This window comes from Oncorhynchus tshawytscha, linkage group LG09 (genome assembly GCF_018296145.1).
Source record: "Oncorhynchus tshawytscha isolate Ot180627B linkage group LG09, Otsh_v2.0, whole genome shotgun sequence".
NCBI lineage: Eukaryota > Metazoa > Chordata > Actinopteri > Salmoniformes > Salmonidae > Oncorhynchus > Oncorhynchus tshawytscha.
The window spans coordinates 64,822,722-64,847,395 of NC_056437.1; the positions used below are offsets into that span (position 1 = coordinate 64,822,722).

General features: G+C 41.1%; 1 protein-coding gene across 1 annotated transcript; it reads left to right on the forward strand.

Annotated features, from left to right (window-relative positions):
• Nucleotides 1-7,157: 7,157 nt before the first annotated feature.
• On the forward strand, nucleotides 7,158-14,506 carry LOC112251677 (nuclear pore complex protein DDB_G0274915). Its single transcript, XM_042327866.1, has 7 exons — nucleotides 7,158-8,015; nucleotides 8,763-8,858; nucleotides 9,815-10,048; nucleotides 10,220-10,379; nucleotides 10,633-10,674; nucleotides 10,784-12,820; nucleotides 12,995-14,506. Exons 1-7 carry the CDS (start codon nucleotides 7,299-7,301, stop codon nucleotides 13,909-13,911), a joined length of 4,203 nt encoding a protein of 1,400 aa, XP_042183800.1. The 5' UTR covers nucleotides 7,158-7,298; the 3' UTR covers nucleotides 13,912-14,506.
• The last annotated feature ends 10,168 nt before the right edge of the window (nucleotides 14,507-24,674 follow it).

Below are 24,674 nucleotides of genomic sequence, written 5' to 3' on the forward strand. Positions count from 1 at the left end.
CAGTTTGGATTGATTGACTGATTTTATTTGTCAGTTAAAAAAATACATATATGGTTGATTTTGCAAATACGTCACTTTTGGATGTGAAATGTTATGGAAAAGGAAACCTCTTGAAACTTTTTTTCATCTTTCTGAATATTTTCTTTACTCTGTCTGGAAACAAAATCTAATAGTGGTTGAAACCATACTACACTGCTCAAAAAATAAAGGGAACACTTAAACAACACAATGTAACTCCAAGTCAATCACACTTCTGTGAAATCAAACTGTCCACTTAGGAAGCAACACTGATTGACAATAAATTTCACATGCTGTTGTGCAAATGGAATAGATAACAGGTGGAAATGATAGGCAATTAGCAAGACACCTCCAATAAAGGAGTGGTTCTGCAGGTGGTGACCACAGACCATTTCTCAGTTCCTATGCTTCCTGGCTGATGTTTTGGTCACTTTTGAATGCTGGCGGTGCTTTCACTCTAGTGGTAGCATGTGTCGTGGAAGAATCAGAATTTGTTGGTAACATATGTAAGATGTTTTATATTCATCAAATGTGTGTAAGTTACTTCTCATCAGAATGGTATTTTTGTATAATACTGTGGCGAGGTTGCAGTTATCTGTTCTATGTCAAGACTAAGTTGCATGGGCCGCAGAGAGGGGAGAGGTCAAAGTGTCATCATGTGTAAACATATCTTTTGCTCCACAATGTCTGTGTGCCAGTCAGTGTGTCTGTGTGATCTTGTCCAGGATTGGTTGTATTTAGAATTGGTTGTATCTAAATGACAATTTGATATATGCCTGTTGATATGGAGGATTGGTTTATGGTTCTGAGGTTGAGAGAGGAGACAAAGCTGAACAATTAATTATGCCGATGCTGTCTTATCCTGTGTATCTTTGCTATAAAGGATCCCATTTGCCATTGTGTTGGGACTCTCAACTTTTCATTAGAGATACTGAACTGTTGAAAGTCAAAAGGCTATTGCAATGTGGAAGGGGCTCTCAGAGAATTCATTGAGAGACACTGAATTACCTGAGAGTCGCCGGATTGTGATAGAGCTGATATAATTAAAGATGGACTTTGATAACTAACTCTGACTTGTGTGTGTGGTTTGCTCCCATGATTTGGTAAGAAGAGGAAATTTCCACGACACATGAGACGGAGTCTACAACCCACACAAGTGGCTCAGGTAGTGCAGCTCATCCAGGATGGCACATCAATGCGAGCTGTGGCAAGAAGGTTTGCTGTGTCTGTCGCGTAGTGTCCAGAGCATGGAGGCGCTACCAGGAGATGGGCCAGTACATCAGGAGACGTGGAGGAGGCCGTAGGAGGGCAACAACCCAGCAGCAGGACCGCTACCTCCGCCTTTGTGCAAGGAGGAGCAGGAGGAGCACTGCCAGAGCCCTGCAAAATGACCTCCAGTAGGCCACAAATGTGCATGTGTCTGCTCAAACGGTCAGAAACAGACTCCATGAGGATGGTATGAGGGCCCGACAGCCCAACACCGTGCAGGATGTTTGGCATTTGCCCGAGAACACCAAGGTTGGTGGATGCTTTAGTCCAGGTCTGGGAGGAGATCCGTCAGGAGACCATCCGCCACCTCCTCAGGAGCATGCCCAGGCATTGTAGGGAGGTCATACAGGCACGTGGAGGCCACACACACTACTGAGCCTCATTTTGACTTGTTTTAAGGACATTACATCAAAGTTGGATGAGCCTGTAGTGTGGTTTTCAACTTTAATTTTGAGTGTCACTCCAAATCCAGACCTCCATGGGTTGATAAATTTGATTTCCATTGATAATTTTTGTGTGATTTTGTTGTCAGCACATTAAACTATGTAAAGAAAAAAGTATTTAATAAGAATATTTAATTAATTCAGATCTAGGATGTGTTATTTTAGTGTTCCCTTTATTTTTTTGAGCAGTGTATTTAAGAAAATAAAGATTTTTATCGGTTTCCCCAAATACCCGATGGGAAATATCATTACCACCATGTAATAAAATTTGCTATTGTAGTTGAAAAGGAAATTACAGAAATTGTGCCTAAGGTATTTTACAGTGTATATAACATTTCACATGAATTTAAATTTTTATGCCTTCTAGGCAGAGTTGCAAAGAAAAATACATATCTCAGACTGGCCAATAAAATATGAAGATGGGCAAAAGAACACAGACACTGGACAGAGGATCTCTGCCTAGAAGGTCAGCATCCCGGAGTCGCCTCTTCACTGTTGACGTTGAGACTGGTGTTTTGCAGGTACTATTTAATGAAGCTGCTAGTTGAGGACTTGTGAGGCATCTGTTTCTCAAACTAGACACTCTAATGTACTTGTCCTCTTTCTCAGTTGTGCACCAGGGCCTCCCACTCCTCTTTCTATTCTGGTTAGAACCAGTTTGCGCTGTTCTGTGAAGGGAGTAGTCAGAGCGTTGTACGAGATCTTCCGTTTCTTGGTAATTTCTTGCATGGAGTAGTCTTCATTTCTCAGAACAAGAATAGACTGACGAGTTTCAGAAGAAAGTTCTTTGTTTCTGGCCATTTTGAGCATGTAATCGAACCCACAAATGCTGATGCTCCAGATACACAACCAGTCTAAAGAAGGCCAATTGTATTGCTTCTTTAATAAGCACAACAGTTTTCAGCTATGCTAACATAATTGCAAAATTAGCCTGTTAAAATTATAAACTTGGATTAGCTAACACAACATACCATTGGAACACAGGAGTGATTGTTGCTGATAATGGGCCTCTATATGCCTACGTAGATATTCCATTAAAAATCAGTCGTTTCCAGCTACAAAAGTCATTTACAACATTAACAATGTCTTCACTGTATTTCTGATCAATTTGATGTTATTTTAATGGACAGAAAAAAACAATTCTTTCAAAAACAAGGACATTTCTACAGTAAGTGACCCCAAACTTTTGAATGGTAGTGTATGTATTCATCATTGTCATGTCTAAATGTCCATATTCAGTGCCTTTGGAAAGTATTTACATACGTTTTCAGACCCTTTACTCAGTACTTTGTTGAAGCACCGTTGGCAGCAATTACAGCATTGAGTCTTCTTGGGTACGACGCTACAAGCTTGGAACACCTGTATTTGGGGAGTTTCTCCCACTCTTCTCTGCAAATCCTCTCAAGCTCTGTTAGGTTGGATGGGGAATGTTGCTGCACAGCTATTTTCAAGTCTCTCCAGAGTTGTTAGATTGGGTTCAAGTCCAGGCTCTGGCTGGGCCACTCAAGGACATTCAGAGACTTGTGCCGAAGCCACTCCTGCGTTGTCTTGGCTGTGTGCTCATGGTCAGTGTCCACGTTGGAAGGTGAACCTTCGCCCCAGTCTGAGGTCCTGATCGCTATGGAGCAGGGTTTCATCAAGGATCTCTCTGTACTTTGCTCCTTTCATCTTTGCCTGGATCCTGACTGGTTTCCCAGTCCCTGACACTGAAAAACATCCCCACAGCATGATGCTTCCACCACCATGCTTCACCATAAGGATTGTGCAATGTTTCCTCCAGATGTGGTGCTTGGCATTCAGGCCAAAGAGTTCAATCTTTGTTTCATCAGACCAGAGAATTTGTTTCTCCTGGTCTGGGAGTCTTTAGGTGCGTTTTGGCAAACTCCAAGCTGGCTGTCATGTGCGTTTTAATGAAGAGTGGCTTCCGTTTTGCCACTCTACCATAAAGGCCTGATTGGTGGAGTGCTGCAAAGATGGTTGTTCTTCTGGAAGGTTCTCCCATCTCCACACAAGAACTCTGGAGTTATTTCAGTGTGACCATCGGGTTCTTGGTCACCTCCCTGACCAAAAAACTGTTTTTGCTTTGCCATTATGGGGTATTGTGTGTAGATTGATGAGCATTTTTTTTTATATAATACATTTTAGAATATGGCTGTAACATAACAAAATGTGGGGGAAAAAAAGTATTTCATAATAACATCCTTTTTGTTCAGTAGGTGCTCAACATAACAACAGGTGTGTTGGACACAGTCACTCATATAGAGGTCTATAGCATTATTGCCAAATAGTTAGCTCACGTTAACTAGCTAGTACAGATGGAATATCTGTCAGCTAGTTGGCAGCTCAAAGCTGTCACCTACAATCAAATAACATGGCATAGTTGTTGGCCATGTTGTTGGCCAGAGATCTTTTGGGATTAAATATAAAATAATATTACTCAAGTAAAAGTGAAAGTCACCCAGTAAAATACTACTTGAGTCTAAAAGTCTAAAAGTATTTGGTTTGAAATATACTCAAGAATCAAAAGTACATGCAATTGCTAAAATGAATCAAAAGTAAAAGTATACATTGTTTCCAATTCCTTATATTAAGCAAACCAGACAGCACCAAATTATTTTGAAAAATTGTGGACAGCCAGGGTCACACTCCAACACAATAATAATTTACAAACAAAGCATGTGTTTAGTGAGTCTGCCAGATCAGAGGCAGTAGGGATGACCAGGGATGTTTTCTTGATAAGTGTGTGAATTAGACAATTTTCCTGTTCTGCTAAACATTCCAAATGTAACGAGTACTTTTGGGTGTCAGGGAAAATGTATGGAGTAAAAAGTACATTATTTTATTTAGGAATGTACTGAAGTAAAAGTAAAAGTTGTCCAAAATAGAAATAGTAGAGTAAAGTACAGATACCCCAAAAAACTACTTAAATTCTACTTTCAAGTATTTTCTCTTAAGACCTCTACTTGAGAGGCTCAACATAACAATCCCTGTTACAACATATAATGCCAGAAACCTTGTAAATGCTGCCACAGTAGCTGGACTTGGGTCACAAATAGGGTGCTTTTTAGCTTTGCCAAATAAACAAAAAATAACTAAAGTAACTGTTGGCATTCATTTTCCCTCTGTACTTGAACTGTGACCCCAAAACCGCAATACATAATGAGCCGTGCTTTACACCCCTATTAAATATAGGGCTGTTGTATTGTCAATTTTTGTTTCAAATCTAGGTTGATTTTAAATCATGGCTGATGATGACTTTGCAAATGCTTTATACTGTAGACCTAAATGTCATCATTGATTATTTTAGTTATAAAGTATGGTTACATTTCATTTTCCTTGTTAAAAACTTATTCAGGATCGGTGTCCCTTCTGCAGGACAATTGAGCAATAGTAGGCTAATGTGATTAGCATGAGGTTGTAAGTAACAAGAACATTTCCCAGGACATAGACATATCTGATATTGGCAGAAAGCTTGAATTATTGTTAATTTAACTGCACTGTCCAATTTACTGTAGCTCTTACAGTGAAATAATACCATGCTATTGTTTGAGGAGAGTGGAATGGCTTCGATAGAAACAGTAAATCTATTTTGTTTTTAAGTAGAGAACTCTCAACAATCATTCACAATAGCACATTGAAAATAGTTACTGGCAAATACCATAACTAAGCAGGGCTGGGCTTGGTTAAAATCCTGGATGGGAGGCCAAAGTGTATCTTTAGATAGATCACAGTGCTCCTATTGTTTTGTTTTTCTGATAGTGGATATAATGTTGAAGATCTGATGTTGTTTTAAAGGTACAAATTCAACATATTTTATACAAGGTTTGTCTATGTAAAAATTTGGCTTACATGATGACATAATCCTGTGGTTGAAATTTCACTTTAAAAACAAAAGTTGATTCAAATTGTTTGAGTTACAAACGATAAACAATCTATGAAAAGCTGAGCTCCCACAAACATGTAATATGTTTTGCTCTATGACGCTCAAACACTATTCAAGAGTCGTTAGAAGATCATAAGGAATCCTAGGACATAGTATCTATAATACTGTAATAAGCTCACATATAGCTGCTGTCACAATCTACAAACTACACAGTTGTCACTGACTAGTTGGATATTAATTTCCCATTGAGCAAACCATTTCTGTAATTACAGCATTCATATAAAGTCATTTTTAAATATTTTATTCTTTTATTGACAGTTTGTCAATAAAACTCATGAATGCAAATGTTGATGCCAAATTGTTTTGTGTTTTACTTGTAGCCCTGGTTGTCTTAAAAATGTATATATAAGAGCTGGACATGCAGATAAATTTAAGTCAGTTAAATGAAAATCCGAATTTTGCTGGGGCCTCGGGACTGATACGGTTAAGGACATTCTCTGCTGCCAATTTGGTCTTTATCCCAAACCTGTGACCTCATCGTGTACATTAAAATAAGAATACATGTATGAGCGGAACTGAAAGTGAAAATAGATATCGCATTGCACTTACACTGAGTGTACAAAACATTAGGAACACCTGCTCTTTTCATGACAGACTGACCAGGTGAAAGCTATGGTCCCTTATTGATGTCACTTGTTAAATCCACTTCAATCAGTGTAGATGAAGGGGAGGAGACAGGTTGAATAAGCATTTTTAGGCTTTGAGACATTGATTGTGTATGTGTGCCATTCAGAGGGTGAATAGTCAAGACAAAATATTTAAGTGGCTTTGAACGGGGTATGGTAGTAGGTGCCAGGCGCATCGGTTTGAGTGTCAAGAACTGCAACCCTGCTGGGTTTTTCACGGTCAACAGTTTCCCATGTGTATAAAGAACGCTTTCGACACCTTGTAGAGTTCATGCCCTGACGAATTGGGGATGTTCTGAGGGCAAAAGGGAGTGCAACTCAATATTAGGAAGGTGTTCCTAATGTTTTGCTAACTGTGTATATGTAATTCATTTTCAGAGTAAATACAAACTTAACTATGTATTCCCTAAAATAATCTCATCACACATCTCATCAAATCTCTGAAAATGTTGTGACAGTAAGAAGAAGCTGCATATATATATATATATATATATATATATATATATATATGATCATTAAAAAAGCCTCAAACTAAACAAAGAAAATGTCCATTACCATATTCGGTATGTTGATTAACAATATACGATAGAAAGAGAATAATAGCCACATATCAGTAGATGTGTGGAAACTTGATAACCCTACAGAAGGTAGAGGATTTTACATAAACTTGAAACGGTTCCGTAACGACAGACGCTGGAAGACCGGAAGCAAGTACAGGTTGAGGATTTTATAGTAAATAAAAACAAAAGCCAGAGAAGCGTCTGGACAAGAGAAACAAAACAACATCGATGCAGATACGGGAATGAAACGGAGGAAGTGACAAATATATGGCAGGCAATCAATGACGTGATGGAGTCCGGGTGAGTCCATGAAGCACTGGCGCGCGCAACGTTGGTGGCAGGTGCGCGTTATGGTGAGCAGCCTGGCAACCTCGAGCGTCAGAGACAAAACTAATGAACAATGTGACCATACCCACAGTGAGTCAGGATTTCAAGAGAAATGAAACTCTTTTTTTCTTTCACTATATGTTCCCGTTCTCTTCAGTCAGTGAAGTACCCACCTCAGTTCTCTATTTTACGCTCTAGACTAGTTACCGCACACAACTTGGTTAGCTGTAGATTAGACACAATGGCGAGTAAAATGACAGCCTCTGTCTCATTGGAACAGGACCTCTTCAAATGTCCCATCTGTCTAGACCTGCTGAAAGATCCGGTGACTATGCCTTGTGGACACAGTCACTGTATGGGCTGTATCCAGGGCTTATGGGAGCAGGAGGACCAGATGGGAGGTCAGATCTGCCCCCAGTGCAAAGAAAGTCTTACACAACCTTGGCCCACTCTGAACCAAAATACTATTCTGGCTGAAATGGTGGCGAAACTGAAGAAGACAGAACTCCAAACTGCTCCTCTTACGGAAGATGTGGTTGCATGTGACTTCTGCACTAGAGGAGCGAACCAAGCTGTCAAGTCCTGCCTGGTGTGCCTGGCCTCTTACTGTGAGACTCACCTAAAGCCCCACTATGAAAACCCTTCCTTTGGAAGGCACAAGCTGCTGGATGCTACCCGACGATTACAGGAACGGGTTTGCTCAACTCATCACAAACTGCTGGAGGTTTACTGCAGAACCGACAAACTGTGTGTGTGTGTGAGTTGTGCACTGTACGATCACAAAGGCCATGTCATCGTCGCTGCATCAGCTGAAAGAATGGAGAAGCAGGTAGGTGCTAAAACCATAGACATTAAAGCCAGTAGATCGTGGTAGCGCTGACGTCATCCACGATTTTCCTATGGAAAACTCCCAATGGCGGATGAAGCCAGGAGTATTAGAATTTGAAGTGCGCTATATTGCTGAATGGGTCTGAATGGCACATTAAAACATGGTTTACGGTGAAAGTGGCCGTAACTAGTAAAGGACCATGGTCGATGTAGTCGTTTTCATCCTGCCTGAGAGAGTCAATCTAACGCTGCGTGGTCCTGTGTGATGACAAATGTAGTAGTCTGAATGGATCACTACTTAATAAAATATCTGAATTTGTAGCGAACTTTAAAATAATGAATCGTGGAGATCGAACTTGATCTAATGTTAGAGGCCCAAACGGCCGTAAAATGTTGTTTTGTTTGGCCGTTCTGGCGATTGTAATTTACATAGGTTTTATAGAGCAGACCAGGGCGTTGGACACCACTAGGTTGATACGCAGGCCTGGCTAAAACTCATTGGGCGAACATAATTTAACTTTATGTGAAAGGTAATCTGAAGCGCTCTGGCACAGTGATTTAGTTCTGCCAATTAGCCTAATCTTGTAAATCACATCCTGATCTATGCTGGTTATCACCTATAGTCTCACCTGTGTCACTATCTGTTCAGCTCTACTTATCATGTTTCCTTTGGTGCTATTAGTACATTTGTTTGTTAAGAAAGTGGAAAGCTCATGTTGCGTTGTCTGGGGCTTCTCTCTGCACACAGAAAGAGACAGAGGCCACAGGAGGATCATGTAGACAGAAAGTCAAGGAAAAGGAAGAGGAGGTGGAGCACCTGAGGGGAGCTTTGATGTCGTTTAAGGTGAGCCAGGATGTTTTGCAAGAGATGGGCTACTGTATATGATCAAGGTAAGAGCGAGGGAGTGGTGGTGGTGGTGTTTGACGTGAACTTAATCTGCCACAACTTTATCTGTACACATGTTGTACTGCATTGTATCTGTTATCTCCATCTTATTAGCGTTCTAAAGTACTAGTGCATCTTTTAATTAGATTAGATTCATTTGATTAGATGACCTTTATTATCCCACCAATGATATATTAATTTGGTAATTTGCTTAAAAAGACCAAATATGTAACACAAAATAGTACACAATACATTTTATATGAAAGTACAATAGGCTGCAGATTTACAGTGCAAGTGCAATACATATTTACTGTACACACCTATCAACTAGTCAACAGTCCAATTAGACTATCCATTTTACAGCCTAATGGTTGTTGGAATTAAAGAGTCCTTATATCTGTTTTTCCTGAGCTTCTTTTTTAAAGAAGTCGTCTTCCCCTAGCCAGGCTATGACTGAATTTCGGGTGAAGGGGATGTGTACTGTCCTGTAAAATGTTACGTTTTCTGAGGATGAGTTTTGTGTACAGGCTGGAAGCAGTTGATTCTTGGTCCATACTACCAATGATCCTTCCCCACTGTCTTGATCAGGCACTGAAGCTTGGCCTTGCGCTCGCATGTTGCCAAATGCATGTCAGACCAAAGGGCAACACATTCTGCAGGACATATTTGTAAAACATATGTGGGATATGATGATTAACATTAAAATGGTTTTGCTTTTTATTTTTTATTTTTTTACTATCTGTTCTAGTGACTGTTTCTTTGCAAGGGCACAGACATTGAATTGCTGTTTGTTTGTTTATATTGGTATTTATGTGGTCACTCTTATCGACTGACTCCCTGTTGATCTTTGTTGGGGGTAATTAAGTACCAGAACATTGAGGCAGGGTCTAAATCACTATATTCCTTTCGATCAGCGCTCTGCAAGGGAAGCTGTTCTGGACAGCACCAGGACGCTCTCGGAGCTGAAAGTATATCTGGAGCGGAGGGGCAACCAAGTGAAGGAGATGATCAGGGCTCAGGAAAAGGTGGAGGTGAACTGGGCGGAGGCCCAACTGCAGCGTCTGGAGCAGGAGATTATTGCGCTGAAGAAGAGAGACTCTGAGCTGAAGAAACTCACACTGACCCAAGATGACGCATACTTCCTTCAGGTATAAGTACTTCTTTGTTTAATACTCCTTACACAGAGTAGTAGAAGTAGAAACTGGATTATCTTGAGGATAATCGGTTTTGCAGAATGATATCTTTAAATGAACAGACATAATTTGCTGCCCTGGAGTTCAGCTATATGTGAAGCCATTTTCTTTCTTCAATCTTTCAAGCATTACCAAGACCCCAGGAGCTCTCCTGTATCTGAAGACTTGCCGAGCATCAACATTGACCCGCTGTGTGATTTTGGGACAGTAAAGAGAGCTTATACTCATTTCAAGGAGCAGTTGGAATGCTTCTGTGATGAAGGAATGAAGAGGATATTGAACACAGGTAGAATTTCAGTGGTTCCCCACTGGGCACAGACGTCAATTCAATGTCTATTCCACGTTGGTTCAATGCAATTTCATTAAAATGACGTGGAAACAACATTGATTCAACCAGTGTGTTCCCAGTGTGTTAAGACAGCATGTGAGATGTGAATGAGGTACTGTATATCTTTTGAAAACCCTTGAATTTTGGAGTCTGGGTTTTAAAAGCTTGTAAGAAATAATAATAATGTGTGTATCTGTGTCCATTTCCACAGTAAAAGCCATCCATATGCTTCAGTCACCAAAGCCCAGCCAATGTAAGTGTGTTTATCATCTCAGCATGCAGAATTTTTCAAGAAACCCCCCCACAAAAAACACAAAATACTGTAGCCTATGTGAGCTAAAATGTTTGTGCAATTATTTCAGTTTCAGCTCCAAAGACAATTGGTCAAGCCAATGGGAGCCCCCCAGCCTTCAAGCCCGCCCTGGTAATGGGGGAACCTGCAGTAACCTGCGACTCTCCCCTTTCCCTCTGTACAAAGTCCTCTATCTTGAAGTGTTCTTCTATGAGCAAACCTCCAACTGGCTCAGCGATCCTATTCACCGAAAAAGGGCCATCAAATGACACTAAACCTGCTGCTAGAGTAGAGACCATCCTCACCAAACCCGTGTCCACCACTGACAACCTTCTCTTGACCAAATCGGCATCTAATATGAACATCAATCCCCTGCTTACTAAATCCTCATCTAACACTGAAGGGTTCACCAAACCTGCATCTGGAGCTGGTATAGCAGTCCTTAACAGCACACCTGCTACCACAACAAGTAGCAGCATTTTCAATTGTCCTGTCGGTGTTTGTGGTAAGCCTGCAGTTGACGTGGATGATTTTTGTAAGGCAGCATTAAACACTGACAGCGGTCCTTTCACCAAACTTGTATCTGACAACAATAGTAGAGAAAAGCCTAGCACAGGTTTCTCCTTTGGCGAGCCTAAATGTAACGCAGGCTCATCCCTCTTTGGCAAGCCTGAATCTAACACAGGTTCACCCCTCTTTGGCAAGCCTAAATGTAACGCAGGCTCGTCCCTCTTTGGCAAGCCTGAATCTAACACAGGTTCGTCCCTCTTTGGCAAGCCTGAATCTAACACAGGTTCGTCCCTCTTTGGCAAGCCTGAATCTAACACAGGTTCGTCCCTCTTTGGCAAGCCTGAATCTAACACAGGTTCGTCCCTCTTTGGCAAGCCTGAATCTAACACAGGTTCGTCCCTCTTTGGCAAGCCTGAATCTAACACAGGTTCGTCCCTCTTTGGCAAGCCTGAATCTAACACAGGTTCGTCCCTCTTTGGCAAGCCTGAATCTAACACAGGTTCGTCCCTCTTTGGCAAGCCTGAATCTAACACAGGTTCGTCCCTCTTTGGTAAGCCTGAATCTAACACAGGTTCGTCCCTCTTTGGCAAGCCTGAATCTAACACAGGTTCGTCCCTCTTTGGCAAGCCTGAATCTAACACAGGTTCGTCCCTCTTTGGCAAGCCTGAATCTAACACAGGTTCGTCCCTCTTTGGCAAGCCTGAATCTAACACAGGTTCGTCCCTCTTTGGCAAGCCTGAATCTAACACAGGTTCGTCCCTCTTTGGCAAGCCTGAATCTAACACAGGTTCGTCCCTCTTTGGCAAGCCTGAATCTAACACAGGTTCGTCCCTCTTTGGCAAGCCTGAATCTAACACAGGTTCGTCCCTCTTTGGCAAGCCTGAATCTAACACAGGTTCGTCCCTCTTTGGCAAGCCTGAATCTAACACAGGTTCGTCCCTCTTTGGCAAGCCTGAATCTAACACAGGTTCGTCCCTCTTTGGCAAGCCTGAATCTAACACAGGTTCGTCCCTCTTTGGCAAGCCTGAATCTAACACAGGTTCGTCCCTCTTTGGCAAGCTTGAATCTAACACAGGTTCGTCCCTCTTTGGCAAGCCTGAATCTAACACAGGTTCGTCCCTCTTTGGCAAGCCTGAAGCTAAAGGATTCTCATTTGGCAAGCCTGCATCTAACACAGGTTCACCACTCTTTGAAGTCCTGCATCTAACACAGGTTCACCCCCTCTTTGGCAAGCCTGAAGCTAACACAGGATTCTCATTTGGCAAGCCTGCATCTAACACAGGTTCACCCCTCTTTGGCAAGCCTGAAGCTAACACAGGATTCTCATTTGGCAAGCTTGAATCTAACACAGGTTCGTCCCTCTTTGGCAAGCCTGAAGCTAACACAGGATTCTCATTTGGCAAGCCTGCATCTAACACAGGTTCACCACTCTTTGGAAGTCCTGCATCTAACACAGGTTCACCCCTCTTTGGCAAGCCTGAAGCTAACACAGGATTCTCATTTGGCAAGCCTGCATCTAACACAGGTTCACCCCTCTTTGGCAAGCTTGAATCTAACACAGGTTCGTCCCTCTTTGGCAAGCCTGAATCTAACACAGGTTCGTCCCTCTTTGGCAAGCCTGAATCTAACACAGGTTCGTCCCTCTTTGGCAAGCCTGAATCTAACACAGGTTCGTCCCTCTTTGGCAAGCCTGAATCTAACACAGGGCCCCTCTTTGGCAAGCCTGAAGCTAACACAGGATTCTCATTTGGCAAGCCTGCATCTAACACAGGTTCGTCCCTCTTTGGCAAGCCTGAATCTAACACAGGTTCGTCCCTCTTTGGCAAGCCTGAATCTAACACAGGTTCGTCCCTCTTTGGCAAGCCTGAATCTAACACAGGTTCGTCCCTCTTTGGCAAGCCTGAATCTAACACAGGTTCGTCCCTCTTTGGCAAGCCTGAATCTAACACAGGTTCGTCCCTCTTTGGCAAGCCTGAATCTAACACAGGTTCGTCCCTCTTTGGCAAGCCTGAATCTAACACAGGTTCGTCCCTCTTTGGCAAGCCTGAATCTAACACAGGTTCGTCCCTCTTTGGCAAGCCTGAATCTAACACAGGTTCGTCCCTCTTTGGCAAGCCTGAATCTAACACAGGTTCACCACTCTTTGGAAGTCCTGCATCTAACACAGGTTCACCCCTCTTTGGCAAGCCTGAAGCTAACACAGGATTCTCATTTGGCAAGCCTGCATCTAACACAGGTTCACCACTCTTTGGAAGTCCTGCATCTAACACAGGTTCACCCCTCTTTGGCAAGCCTGAAGCTAACACAGGATTCTCATTTGGCAAGCCTGCATCTAACACAGGTTCACCACTCTTTGGAAGTCCTGCATCTAACACAGGTTCACCCCTCTTTGGCAAGCCTGAAGCTAACACAGGATTCTCATTTGGCAAGCCTGCATCTAACACAGGTTCACCCCTCTTTGGCAAGCTTGCATCTAACACAGGTTCACCCCTCTTTGGCAAGCCTGAAGCTAACACAGGATTCTCATTTGGCAAGCCTGCATCTAACACAGGTTCACCCCTCTTTGGCAAGCTTGCATCTAAGACAGGTTCACCCCTCTTTGGCAAGCCTGAATCTAAAACAGGATCCTCCTTTGGCAAGCCTGCAGACCAGCCTGGTGTCGTGGAGATTTCTATTTTAGAAAACTAAACCAAGCATTCTCCTATCAATGAAGAAATGCTGTTATCAGGGTTACACATCATGGGATTACACTAGAAATTGTAAATAAATAATAATACAATGAGTTTTCCCATGTTAATATACACGTGTGTACTTTGATTTGTTATGCAGTACCAGTACTGTGATGGATTTGATGTTCTCTGTACTGAATTAAATGGATTTCTTCCACTGATTTAAAAACTGTAATATACCCATGATAATTTAACAATTTTCTGCCAGAAGATGGCATTCAAACAACAGTCTCACTCTTATGCAGTCCCTAAATTCTCGTGGTCTGTTTTGAAAAATATGTATTCTGACTTCAATGGGACAATCTGGCTAAATACAAATGTGACAGCTTGATATTATGTTGGTGCAATTGTAGTTTCTTACATATTGTTTCTGTATTTACCATTAAGTACAATATGTACATAGCACTTAACACATGGATCTCACAGCCATTTTTATGTATTTGTTTGGTGTGTGTGTGTGTATGCATGTGTGTTGCTGTTTTCATACTGACGGCCTACCAATCAAATCAAATGTTATTTGTCACATGCGCCGAATAAAACGGGTGTAAACCTTACCGTGAAATGCTTACTTACAAGCCCTTAACCAACAATGCAGTTCAAGAAAGAGTTAAGAAAATATTTACTAAATAAACTAAAGTTTAAAAAAAATCTACAAAGTAACACAATAACAAGGCTATGTATCAGTACTTAGTCAATGTGCAGGGGCACAGGTTAGTCAAGGTCATTTGTACATGTCGGTAGGGGTAAAGTGACTATGCATAGATAATAAATAGCAGCAGTATAATAACAGATGGAGTGGGGGGGGGGGTGTCAATGTAAACAGTCTGGGTGGCCATTTGATTAATTGTTCAGCAGTCTTATGGCTTGGGGGTAGAAGCTGTTAAGGAGTCTTTTGGTCATAGACTTGGCACTCTGCTACCGCACGACAAGCGGTAGTGACCTCCATCATTCTTAAATGGAAGAAGTTTGGAACCACCAAGACTCTTCCTAGAGCTGGCCGCCCAGCCAAACTGAGCAATCGGGGGAGAAGAGCCTTGGTCAGGGAGGTGACCAAGGACCCGATGGTCACTCTGAGAGAGCTCCAGAGTTCATCTGTGGAATCTTTCAGAAGGACAACAATCTCTGCAGCACTCTACCTATCAGGCCTTATGGTAGAGTGGCCAGACGGAAGCCATTCTCAGACCATGAGAAACAAGATTCGCTGGTCTGATGAAACCAAGATTGAACTCCTTGGCCTGAATGCCAAGTGTCACGTCTGGAGGAAACCTGGCACCATCCCTATGGTGAAGCATGGTGGTGGCAGTATCATGCTGTAGGGATGTTTTTCAGTGGCAGGGACTGGGAGAATAGTCAGGATTGAAGGAAAGATGAATAGAGCAAAGTGCAGAGATCCTTGATGGAAACCTGCTCCAGAGCACTGAGGACCTCAAGCTGGGGCGAAGGTTCACCTTCCAACAGGACAACAACCCTAAGCAAACAGCCAAGACAATGCAGTGGTGGCTTCGGGACAAGTCTCTGAATGTCCTTGAGTGGCCCATCGACAGCCTGGATTTGAACCCGACGCTCCCCATCCAACCTGACAGAGCTTGAGAGGATCTGCAGATAAGAATGGGAGAAAATCCCCAAATACAGGTGTGCCAAGCTTGTAGCGTCATATCCAAAGAGACTTGAGGCTGTAATCGCTGCCAAAGGTGCTTAAACAAAGTACTGAGTAAAGGGTCTGAATATCTAATGTGATATTTCTGTGATATAACATTCTCAGGAAATATCACAAAAACCTTTATTAATAATCCATTATAAGTTCCTGTAATGACAATTCATGTTGAAATGCTGGAATAATCCCTAATTGTTCACTCACATTTTATAAAGGTGTAACAATGGCTTATTATTTGGACATTATAAGGTCTTGCCCTTTTAAAAAACATTATTCCACCACTGACAGTGTTGGGGAGTAGTTCTGCTTCAAGTAATTCAACGAGTAATTTAACTACATTTTGCAGTAGCTTGATGCTAGTTTAACTCTATTCAAATCTTTGATTTCATGGTTAATAACATTTTTTACCCACTTTTTTAAATGACACGTGTTCTGTCACAGTAATATCTGACTCCAGATTGATCTGTTTTTGCAGTCATGTTCCATGACTTTGCATTGAATGACATTTCATATAGATAATTTTTCCTGAGCCAGGTTTTAAAGTAGCTTTAGATATCGGTAAACAAACTATATTTCTCTTATGGGTAGCTTTACTGTAGCTCAACTTCTTCCAGTGTGAGGTAATTGGTAGCTTGGTAAACTATATTTACAGAGTAGCTTCCCCAACACTTACCGCTGACAATTTTTTTACCACGAGCAGATGTGGTCTACACACTACAGATAGACAAAGCAAAGTTTTCCACTGAGCTTGTGGCTGGGTACAGTTTTCACCCCCTTTTTACCCTAACCAAAACGTACCTGTTCTTCAAGTCTACAGTTACAGAGAAAGCCGTACACCACAGATCTCTTACAACATCCGTACCAACGGTATGACTGCAGTGTATTGATGTGGCGTACTGATATATGACATCACGTCAGTAAAGGAATGCGGTGCTTGTTACACGGACAGTGGTGGTGAAAAGACGTGGAAGTTTACCTCTGAGTCTGGTCGATTCAATTCAGTATAATATCCTAACTTAGCACAAGTTGTAAGTATAGGATTTAACAATGTCGACATGTCGCAACCTGACTAAAACTATTATTGTAGGAGTCTTTCTCATTCACTCTGTTACAGGTCAAAACACTCTCAGTTCAGGTTAGTATTTGTTGTGTGTAAATTGCCCTATGAATGACGCCTGTTCTAATGTGCACTCTGACAGGGCCGACCTGTCAGAGTGCACATAGATGGGAATTAAATGAGAGCGGGCCCATATTTACAGTGCCTGGTGAAAGTCTACACACCCCTTGCACAGCTGTCAAATTTTGCTGCCTTAAAATTATATATACAGTACTATGCAAAAGTTTTAGGCAGGTGTAAAAAAATAATAATGCTGTAAAGTAAGAATGCTTTCAAAAATAGACATGTTAATAATAGATTACATTGATCAATTAACTAAATGCAAAGTGAGTGAACAGAAGAAAAATCTAAATCAAATCCATATTTGGTTTGACCACCCTTTTCCTTCAAAACAGCATCAATTCTTGTAAGTACAATGCTCTATCCATTTTCACTTTCAGTTCTGCTAAAATTGTAAGTGATCATACATTTCTTTTTCTTTTAATGGGCACGATGAGGTCACAGATTTGGGATGAAGGCCAAATTGTCAGCAGGTAATACGTTAACCCCATCAGTTCCGAGACCCCAGAAAAAAATGACTTTTCATTTATCAGCATGTCCAGCCATTACATTTAGCCTCACAATTAAGTGTTTTACCATTTTCTTTTCAGGACAACCAGGGCTACAAGTAGAACACAAAAAAATGACATCAAGTTTTATTAACAAATTGTCAATATAAGAATGGCTGCAAACGAATAAACCTGATTAAAAAAAATAATTTATATGAATGGTGTAGGTATTCCTAATGTTTTGTACACTCCGTGTATGTTGAACTAAGAGTTGTGCAGAGTTTGTAGAATCTTATTCAAAATGATTTACAGATGTAAAGGTGCTTCCACCAAGTATTGACTCAGGGGTGTGAAGACATACGGTCACATCCTGACCTTAGTTCCTTTTTTATGTCTCTATTTTGGTTTGGTCAGGGCGTGAGTTGGGGTGGGCATTCTATGTTTTTCATTCTATGTTTTGTTCCGTGTGTCATATTTCTATGTGTTTGGCCTGGCATGGTTCCCAATCAGAGGCAGCTGTTTATCGTTGTCTCGTTTATCTGATTGAGAACCATACTTAGGTAGCCTGTTCCCACCTGTGTTTGTGGGTAGTTCGCGGTCTGTTTTTCACATTACAGGACTGTTTCGTGTCGTTCGCGCGTTGTTGTTTTTTGGTCATTCAGTTTATTTAATAAAATTTACTATGAACACTTACCACGCTGCGTGTTGTTCCGATTTTTCATATTCCTCATAATCAGACGAAGAGGAGAGCCGTTACACATACGCAATCAAGACATCTTTAATTTTAACTTTTTCTTTCACTTTGAAAATGTGGAGCAGGTTTTGGAGATCAGTAGTGGGAAAATCAAATCGAATCCCTTTTAAGATTTTAAGGCAGCAAAATGTGAATTGTACAAGGGGTGTGTGTCAGGCGTGTACGTACTTCAGGTGAAGTCAGATGCAGAGCATTGTGAACAGGCGCACACTTTATTACGGTAGGAGAGATATACAGACGGACGCAGCTGCGTCAAAAAACTCCCCCAGCCAACAAGGCAAAGTGTATAGCGCGCATAATAGTCACACAACATAAATGTATAACAATACAAATAAGCTTCATGAAAACACACGGAAAATAACAAACGCTTAGCCTAGTGCGTACAACACGTAACACACAAATAATTACACACAAAGACATGAGGGGGAAGAGGGGGATACATGTAGTGTGATTGGAACAAGACAAAACAAATGGATAATAGAAAAATGGAGCGGGGATGGCTAGAAAGCCGGTGACGTCGACCGCTGCCCGAACAAGGAGAGGGGCCGACTTCGGCGGAAGTCGTGACAGTGTGTAGACTTTCACATTGCACCCTTTCAATCTCTTTAGAAAAGGAGTGCTGATCTAGGATCAGTTTGGGCTTTTAGATCATATTGAATCTGATAATTATAGTCAGGGTGGACCTCGTCCTAGATCAGCACTTCTACTCTGTAATCTTTAATAAATATTGACCCAGACTTCTTTTTTTAAAATGTAAGACTTATGTATGTGTAGTCATACATGCTTACCATTGTTTCGTTATATGTGTGTTGTGCTGCTTTAGTTATTTCTCAGGGCTTTTAATAAGAAGGCATAGATTGGTTTGGCTGATGAGGACCAAATGGACATAGGTGGAGGATGGAACCCCACTGACCACAGAGTAAGATATTTGTTTCTGTCCACCTAGCCTATCAAAGGACAAGGAGGAGCTACTACCATATTGCCTATCCAATCCTTTAGGATCTAGGGATCAATTTGGGATTGGCCTATATAACATCCAACATTGTTGTGTTTGTAGCCACTGGAGGGAGAGGGCTCCTGATAATTGCGAAGAGGCGCTGGTGTAAAGTACTTATGTAAAAATACTTTAAAGTACAAATTTTTTGGGGGGGGTATCTGTAATTTACTTTACTATTTATATTTTTGACAACTTTTACTGTTACTCATTCCTATAGAAAATAATGTACTGTTTACTTCATACATTTTCCCTGACATCCAAAAGTATTCATTATATTTTGAATGTTTAGCAGTACAGGAAAATGGTCCAATTCACGCACTTAAAGTATTAAGAGAACATCCCTGGTCAGCCTCTGATCTGGCGGACTCACTAAGCACAAATGCTTCATTTGTAAATTATGTCTCTGTGTTGGAGAGTGCCCCTTGCTATCTGTAAACAAAAAATAAATGGTGCTGTCTGGTTTGCTTAATAAAATAAATTAGAAATGATTTATGCTTTTACTTTTGATACAAGTATATTTGAGCAATTACTTGAACTGTTGATACTTAAGTACATTTAAAACCAAATACCTTTAGACTTTTACTGAAGTAGTACTTTACTGGGAATTTTTTGGAGTCATTTTCTATTAGGTATCTTTACTTATACTCAAGTATAACAATTAGGTACTTTTTCCACCACTGCGAAGAGGTAGCGGAGGACTCTGTGGAGATCTTGGTCAATCCTTTAGACCCCCTGGAGAGCTGGAATGACCTGTCCTATGTCAACCATGACTGACCCTGGATCTGCGAGACTAAGGCTTGTCACAAGCCTTAACACAATAATCATAGTAATATTTTTCTAGTTTTGCAGAAAGCATGGTGAAACTACTGTTTCTATGTTTTCTGTCTGTGTGTTTGCTATGTGTATGAGCCACAGGCCTGTCAGCCAAAGACACATTTCCATTATTAAATAGAATGGACAATAACGATTTGAACTTTAACTAGAATTGCTGTATTGTTGGAGTATGTATTTGTGCTTTTACCAGTCCAGAACGGTGTCTAAAATGTAGTTCACCAAAATTCCATCCACAGCTTTTATTAGAGTCAAGTCATACAACGTTTTCACCCCTGCCCGAGGGTCCCCATTAGCTTTTGACAAAGCAGCGGCTATTTTTCATGGGTTTCACATTTCTCTCTCTTCTGAACCCTCAACCAATTTGATCAATATGATGATGAAGCCTATCTCTCTGCCTCATATTTCTGAACAGCTGCAATTTGAACAAACGTTCCAAAAATATATATGAAGGCTACAACCTTCTGTCTGTTGTAATGGATATTGCCATAGCACAAGCAAGACGCAGTCTACACATTGCATTGATGTCATCTTTATAGTTAGGCTGCCATATAGCCAGCAGCCTGGCTCCTGTTTAGGCAATGTTGCAATGACTATGGAAAAATAACATTAAATCACTATTGACTGCCTGTCTGTGTCTTGCTTGTTTGATATGTTGTGTAGGCTACATAGGGTGAATTCAGAAAAAGTGGGACACTTAGCATTTCCGTCTTCTGTAACCTCTTTCGACATTGTCATGAAATATGACTTCGTCATTTCTTCAAACAATCATCTTTATTTAATATTGATTAATTATTGCAACAATGAAACTGTTGACCCCACACTCTTGAGTGTGTTGCCGACAGCTTAACTGATAATGAAAAAAGATACTGTATATAGGAGACGTAAAAATGCTTAGTTAGGGCTGGTTTCACCCCTGCCATGCTGATCGGGGGGGGGGCATCATAAGCCACCTTGGGTTTATCTCCTGATTATCTGCACAGGATGTTATTTTAACTCCAACCTGGCTTAGTTTCCCAGGTGCCAGGATGAAGATAAGACAACGAGGGATTGTTCTAACTTTTTCAGGCCATCTCTATCTCGGGTAACACAAACCACATCTTGTCTATGTAATGCCGACTGTAGGTTTTTATCAACAAGTCATTAACAATTGTCAGCTCAAGCTCCAGAGGCCCAGCTCAGTCCCACAGACACAAATGAGAGAATACTCATCATATATATTCTATTAATAAACAGTATTAAACATAATATTGTAATTTTTCTCTCACAACATCTATATTAGCCCAACATATGATACATTTATGAAATCCACAAGACGTTTCCTAATGACACAAAAAGGCCAAATGTTGATATAATAGTCACAGGAGGCATGACACTCATTTGTGTACACTGAGCCAAAACCATATTTTCAGTTCGTGGGACACCATTATTCTTCTTTGTATAAGAAACATGAATGTGTTGTGATTCTGGATGGCCAAATTGTTAGCAAGAATGCCAACAAACTGCCATGTGGGGAATCGTAAGTGGCTAATTTCAGCTGGTTTCATCTTGTTATTGATACCATGTCTTGTTTTGAAGTGTTTTGACTGATTTCATGTCAATGCTAATATGGCTCAAATTCGCTACCTAGCTAACCAGCAACTGTAACCAATGTATTTGAGAGACAACAAGTGGTCATTGTGCAAATGTATTTATGTTTTTAAGAAACATTGGAGACGAAATACAGCTTACGTGTGGTCAACAATCTACGCCAACCTCATCTGTTTTGCCCCATGGTTGTACACGCGTCCAACCTGTCTATGCTATCAGAGACAATATAATGGCATAGCATGAACATTAAACAGGTGCACATTGTGCTTGGGAAAATTAAAGGCCACTAACATGTGCAGTTTTGTCACACAACACAATGCCACAGATGACTGAAGTTTTGAGGGAGTGTGCAATTGGCATGCTGACTGCAGTAATGTCTACCAGAACTGCTGCCAGAGGATTTAATATTAATTTCTTTAGCATAAGCCTCTATCATAAGTCATTTTAGACAATTTGACAGCATGTACAACCGGCCTCACAACCACAGACCATGTGTATGGTGTTGTATGGGCGAGCGGTTTGCTGATGTCAACATTGTGAACAGAGTGCCACATGGTGGCGGTGGGGTTATGGTATGAGCATGCATTAGCTACGAACAAATAATTTTTTATTTTACCTTTATTTTACTAGGCAAGTCAGTTAAGAACAAATTCTTATTTTCAATGATGGCCTAGGAACAGTGGGTTAACTGCCTGTTCAGGGGCAGAACGACAGATGTGTACCTTGTCAGCTCGGGATTCGAACTTGCAACCTTTTGGTAACTAGTCCAACGCTCTAACCACTAGGCTACCCTGCCGCCCCAATTGCATTTTATCGATGGCAATTTGAATGCACAGAGATACTGTGATGAGATCCCACGGCCCCATGTCGTAAGAATCTGTACACAATTCCTGGAAGTTGAAAATATGGCCTGCATACTCACCAGACATGTCACCCATTAAGCAGGTTTGGGATGCTCTGGATTGAAGTGTTCCAGTTTTCGAATGCATACAGTGCATTTGAAATGTATTCAGACCCCTTCACTTTTTTCACATTTTGTTACGTTACAGAATTATTCTAAAATTAATTTAAAAAAAGAATCTCATCAATAATGACAAAGCGAAAACAGACATCAAAACTATGAAATAACACATATGGAATCATGTAGTAACCAAAATAGTGTTAAACAAATCAAATATATTTATTACTTTAAAATCTTCAAAGGAGCCACCCTTTGCCTTGATGACAGCTTTGCACACTCTTGGCATTCTCTCAACCAGCTTCACCTGGAATGGTTTTCCAACAGTCTTGAAGGAGTTCCCACATATACTGAACACTTGTTGGCTGCTTTTCCTTCACTCTGCGGTCCAACTCATCCAAATTGGGTTGAGGTTGGGTGATTGGGGAGGCCAGGTCAGCAGCACTCCATCACTCTCCTTATTGGTCAAATATCCCTTACAGAGCCTGGAGGTGCGTTGGGTCATTGTCCTGTTGAAAAACCAAATTATAGTCCCACTAACTGCAAACCAGATGGGATAGCGTATACATGCAGAATGCTGTGGTAGCCATGCTGGTTAAGTGTGCTTTGAATTCTAAATAAATCACTGACAGTGTCACCTGCAAGGCATCCCCACACCATCACACCTCCTCCTCAATGCTTCACGGTAGGAACAACACATGCTGAGATCATCCGTTCACATATTCTGCATTCCAACTGCTCATCAGACCAAAGGACAGATTTCCACCGGTCTAATGTCCATTGCTCGTGTTTCTTGGCCCAAGCACGTCTTCTTCTTATTGGTTTCCTTTAGTAGTAGTTTCTTTGCAGCAATTAGACCATGAAGGCCTGATTCATGCAGTCTCCTCTGAATAGTTGACATTGATATGTGTCTGTTACTTGAACTCTGTGAAGCATTTATTTGGGGTGCAATTTCTGAAGCTGGTAACTCCAATTAACTTATCCTCTGCAGCAGAGCATGAGAGACAGTTTCCTCATCATGGTGCTTGATGGTTTTTGCAACTGCACTTTTAGAAACTTTCAAAGTTCTTGACATTTTCTGAATTGACTGACCTTCATGTCTTAAAGTAATGATGGACTGTCATTTCTCTTTGCTTATGTGAGCTGTTCTGAACATAATATGGGCTTGGTCTTTTACCAAATAGGCCTATCTTCTGCATACAACCCCTGCCTTGTCACAATACAACGGATTGGCTCACATGCATTAAGGAAAGAAATTCCACAAATGACCTTTTAAGAAGGCACACCTGTTAATTGAAATGCATTCCAGGTGACTACCTCATGAAGCTGGTTGAGAGAATACCAAGTGTGCAAAGCTGTCATCAAGGCAAACGGTGACTACTTTGAAGAATCTCAAAAATATAATATATTTTGATTTGTTTAACACTTTTTTTGGTTACATGATTCCATATGTGTTATTTCATAGTTTTGATGTCTTCACTATTTTTCTACAATGTAGAAAATAGTAAAATAAAGAAAAACCCTGGAATGAGTAGGTGTGTCCAAACCTTTGACTGGTACTGCATATGAAAGGACAAAGCAAGCGGTCACGTGACACCATTCATTCCTATTTGAAGACTCAACAGCTCTTGAAGCCAAAAGAAGTCGGTTAAGATGAAGATGGCATCTCATTGAGACATGCACAGTTTTAGCTACTCCAGGACCAGGAAGTTGCCATTTCTCCCGACAGTTGAAGAACTGCTCAGACGCGCTGTTCGAAACAGAGGCGTGCTTCACCCGCACCATACTGAAAGCCTAGCGGAGCCTGCCTAACTATCCTCAAAACTCCGAAAAGGCGCACTGCGTGATTTCAGACCGCTATCTATCCCCGCTCTATATCTGCAAGCTGTTGTCTAGAGCGTACGTGCCAAGGCCGGAGTGGGCACATTTTCTATTTAATTAAACAGTTGTGACAAAATTATTGGTAGAGTTGAAAGTGCGAGTTGAAAACACATTGAACTTTCGATTTTATTCGGTTCATGACAATTTACGCGAAAAAGTACATTTTTATGTGCACTATGTCATCACGCACTGCTTTTCATCCGCAACCGGACCATTTGGTGGAAACACCACTTGTGGAAAAATGCACATATTTTGTTTACGCAGATTTTGGAATATTCGCATGAAAATCGGTGGCCAATTGGATGGAAACCTAGCTACTGTAACAGAAACAACAGGCAGATATATTTACCACATACTTTAATGTGAGAGTTCAGGTTAAAATAAAATACTTT

Bases quoted from the DNA above. Each gene is read 5' to 3' on its own strand.
- LOC112251677 (XM_042327866.1), top strand. From the start codon at position 7,299: ATGAAACTCTTTTTTTCTTTCACTATATGTTCCCGTTCTCTTCAGTCA. The intron at 10,675-10,783 runs GTAAGTGTGTTT...CAATTATTTCAG, and splicing joins GTCACCAAAGCCCAGCCAAT to TTTCAGCTCCAAAGACAATT. The intron at 12,821-12,994 runs GTTCGTCCCTCT...CATCTAACACAG, and splicing joins CAAGCCTGAATCTAACACAG to GTTCGTCCCTCTTTGGCAAG.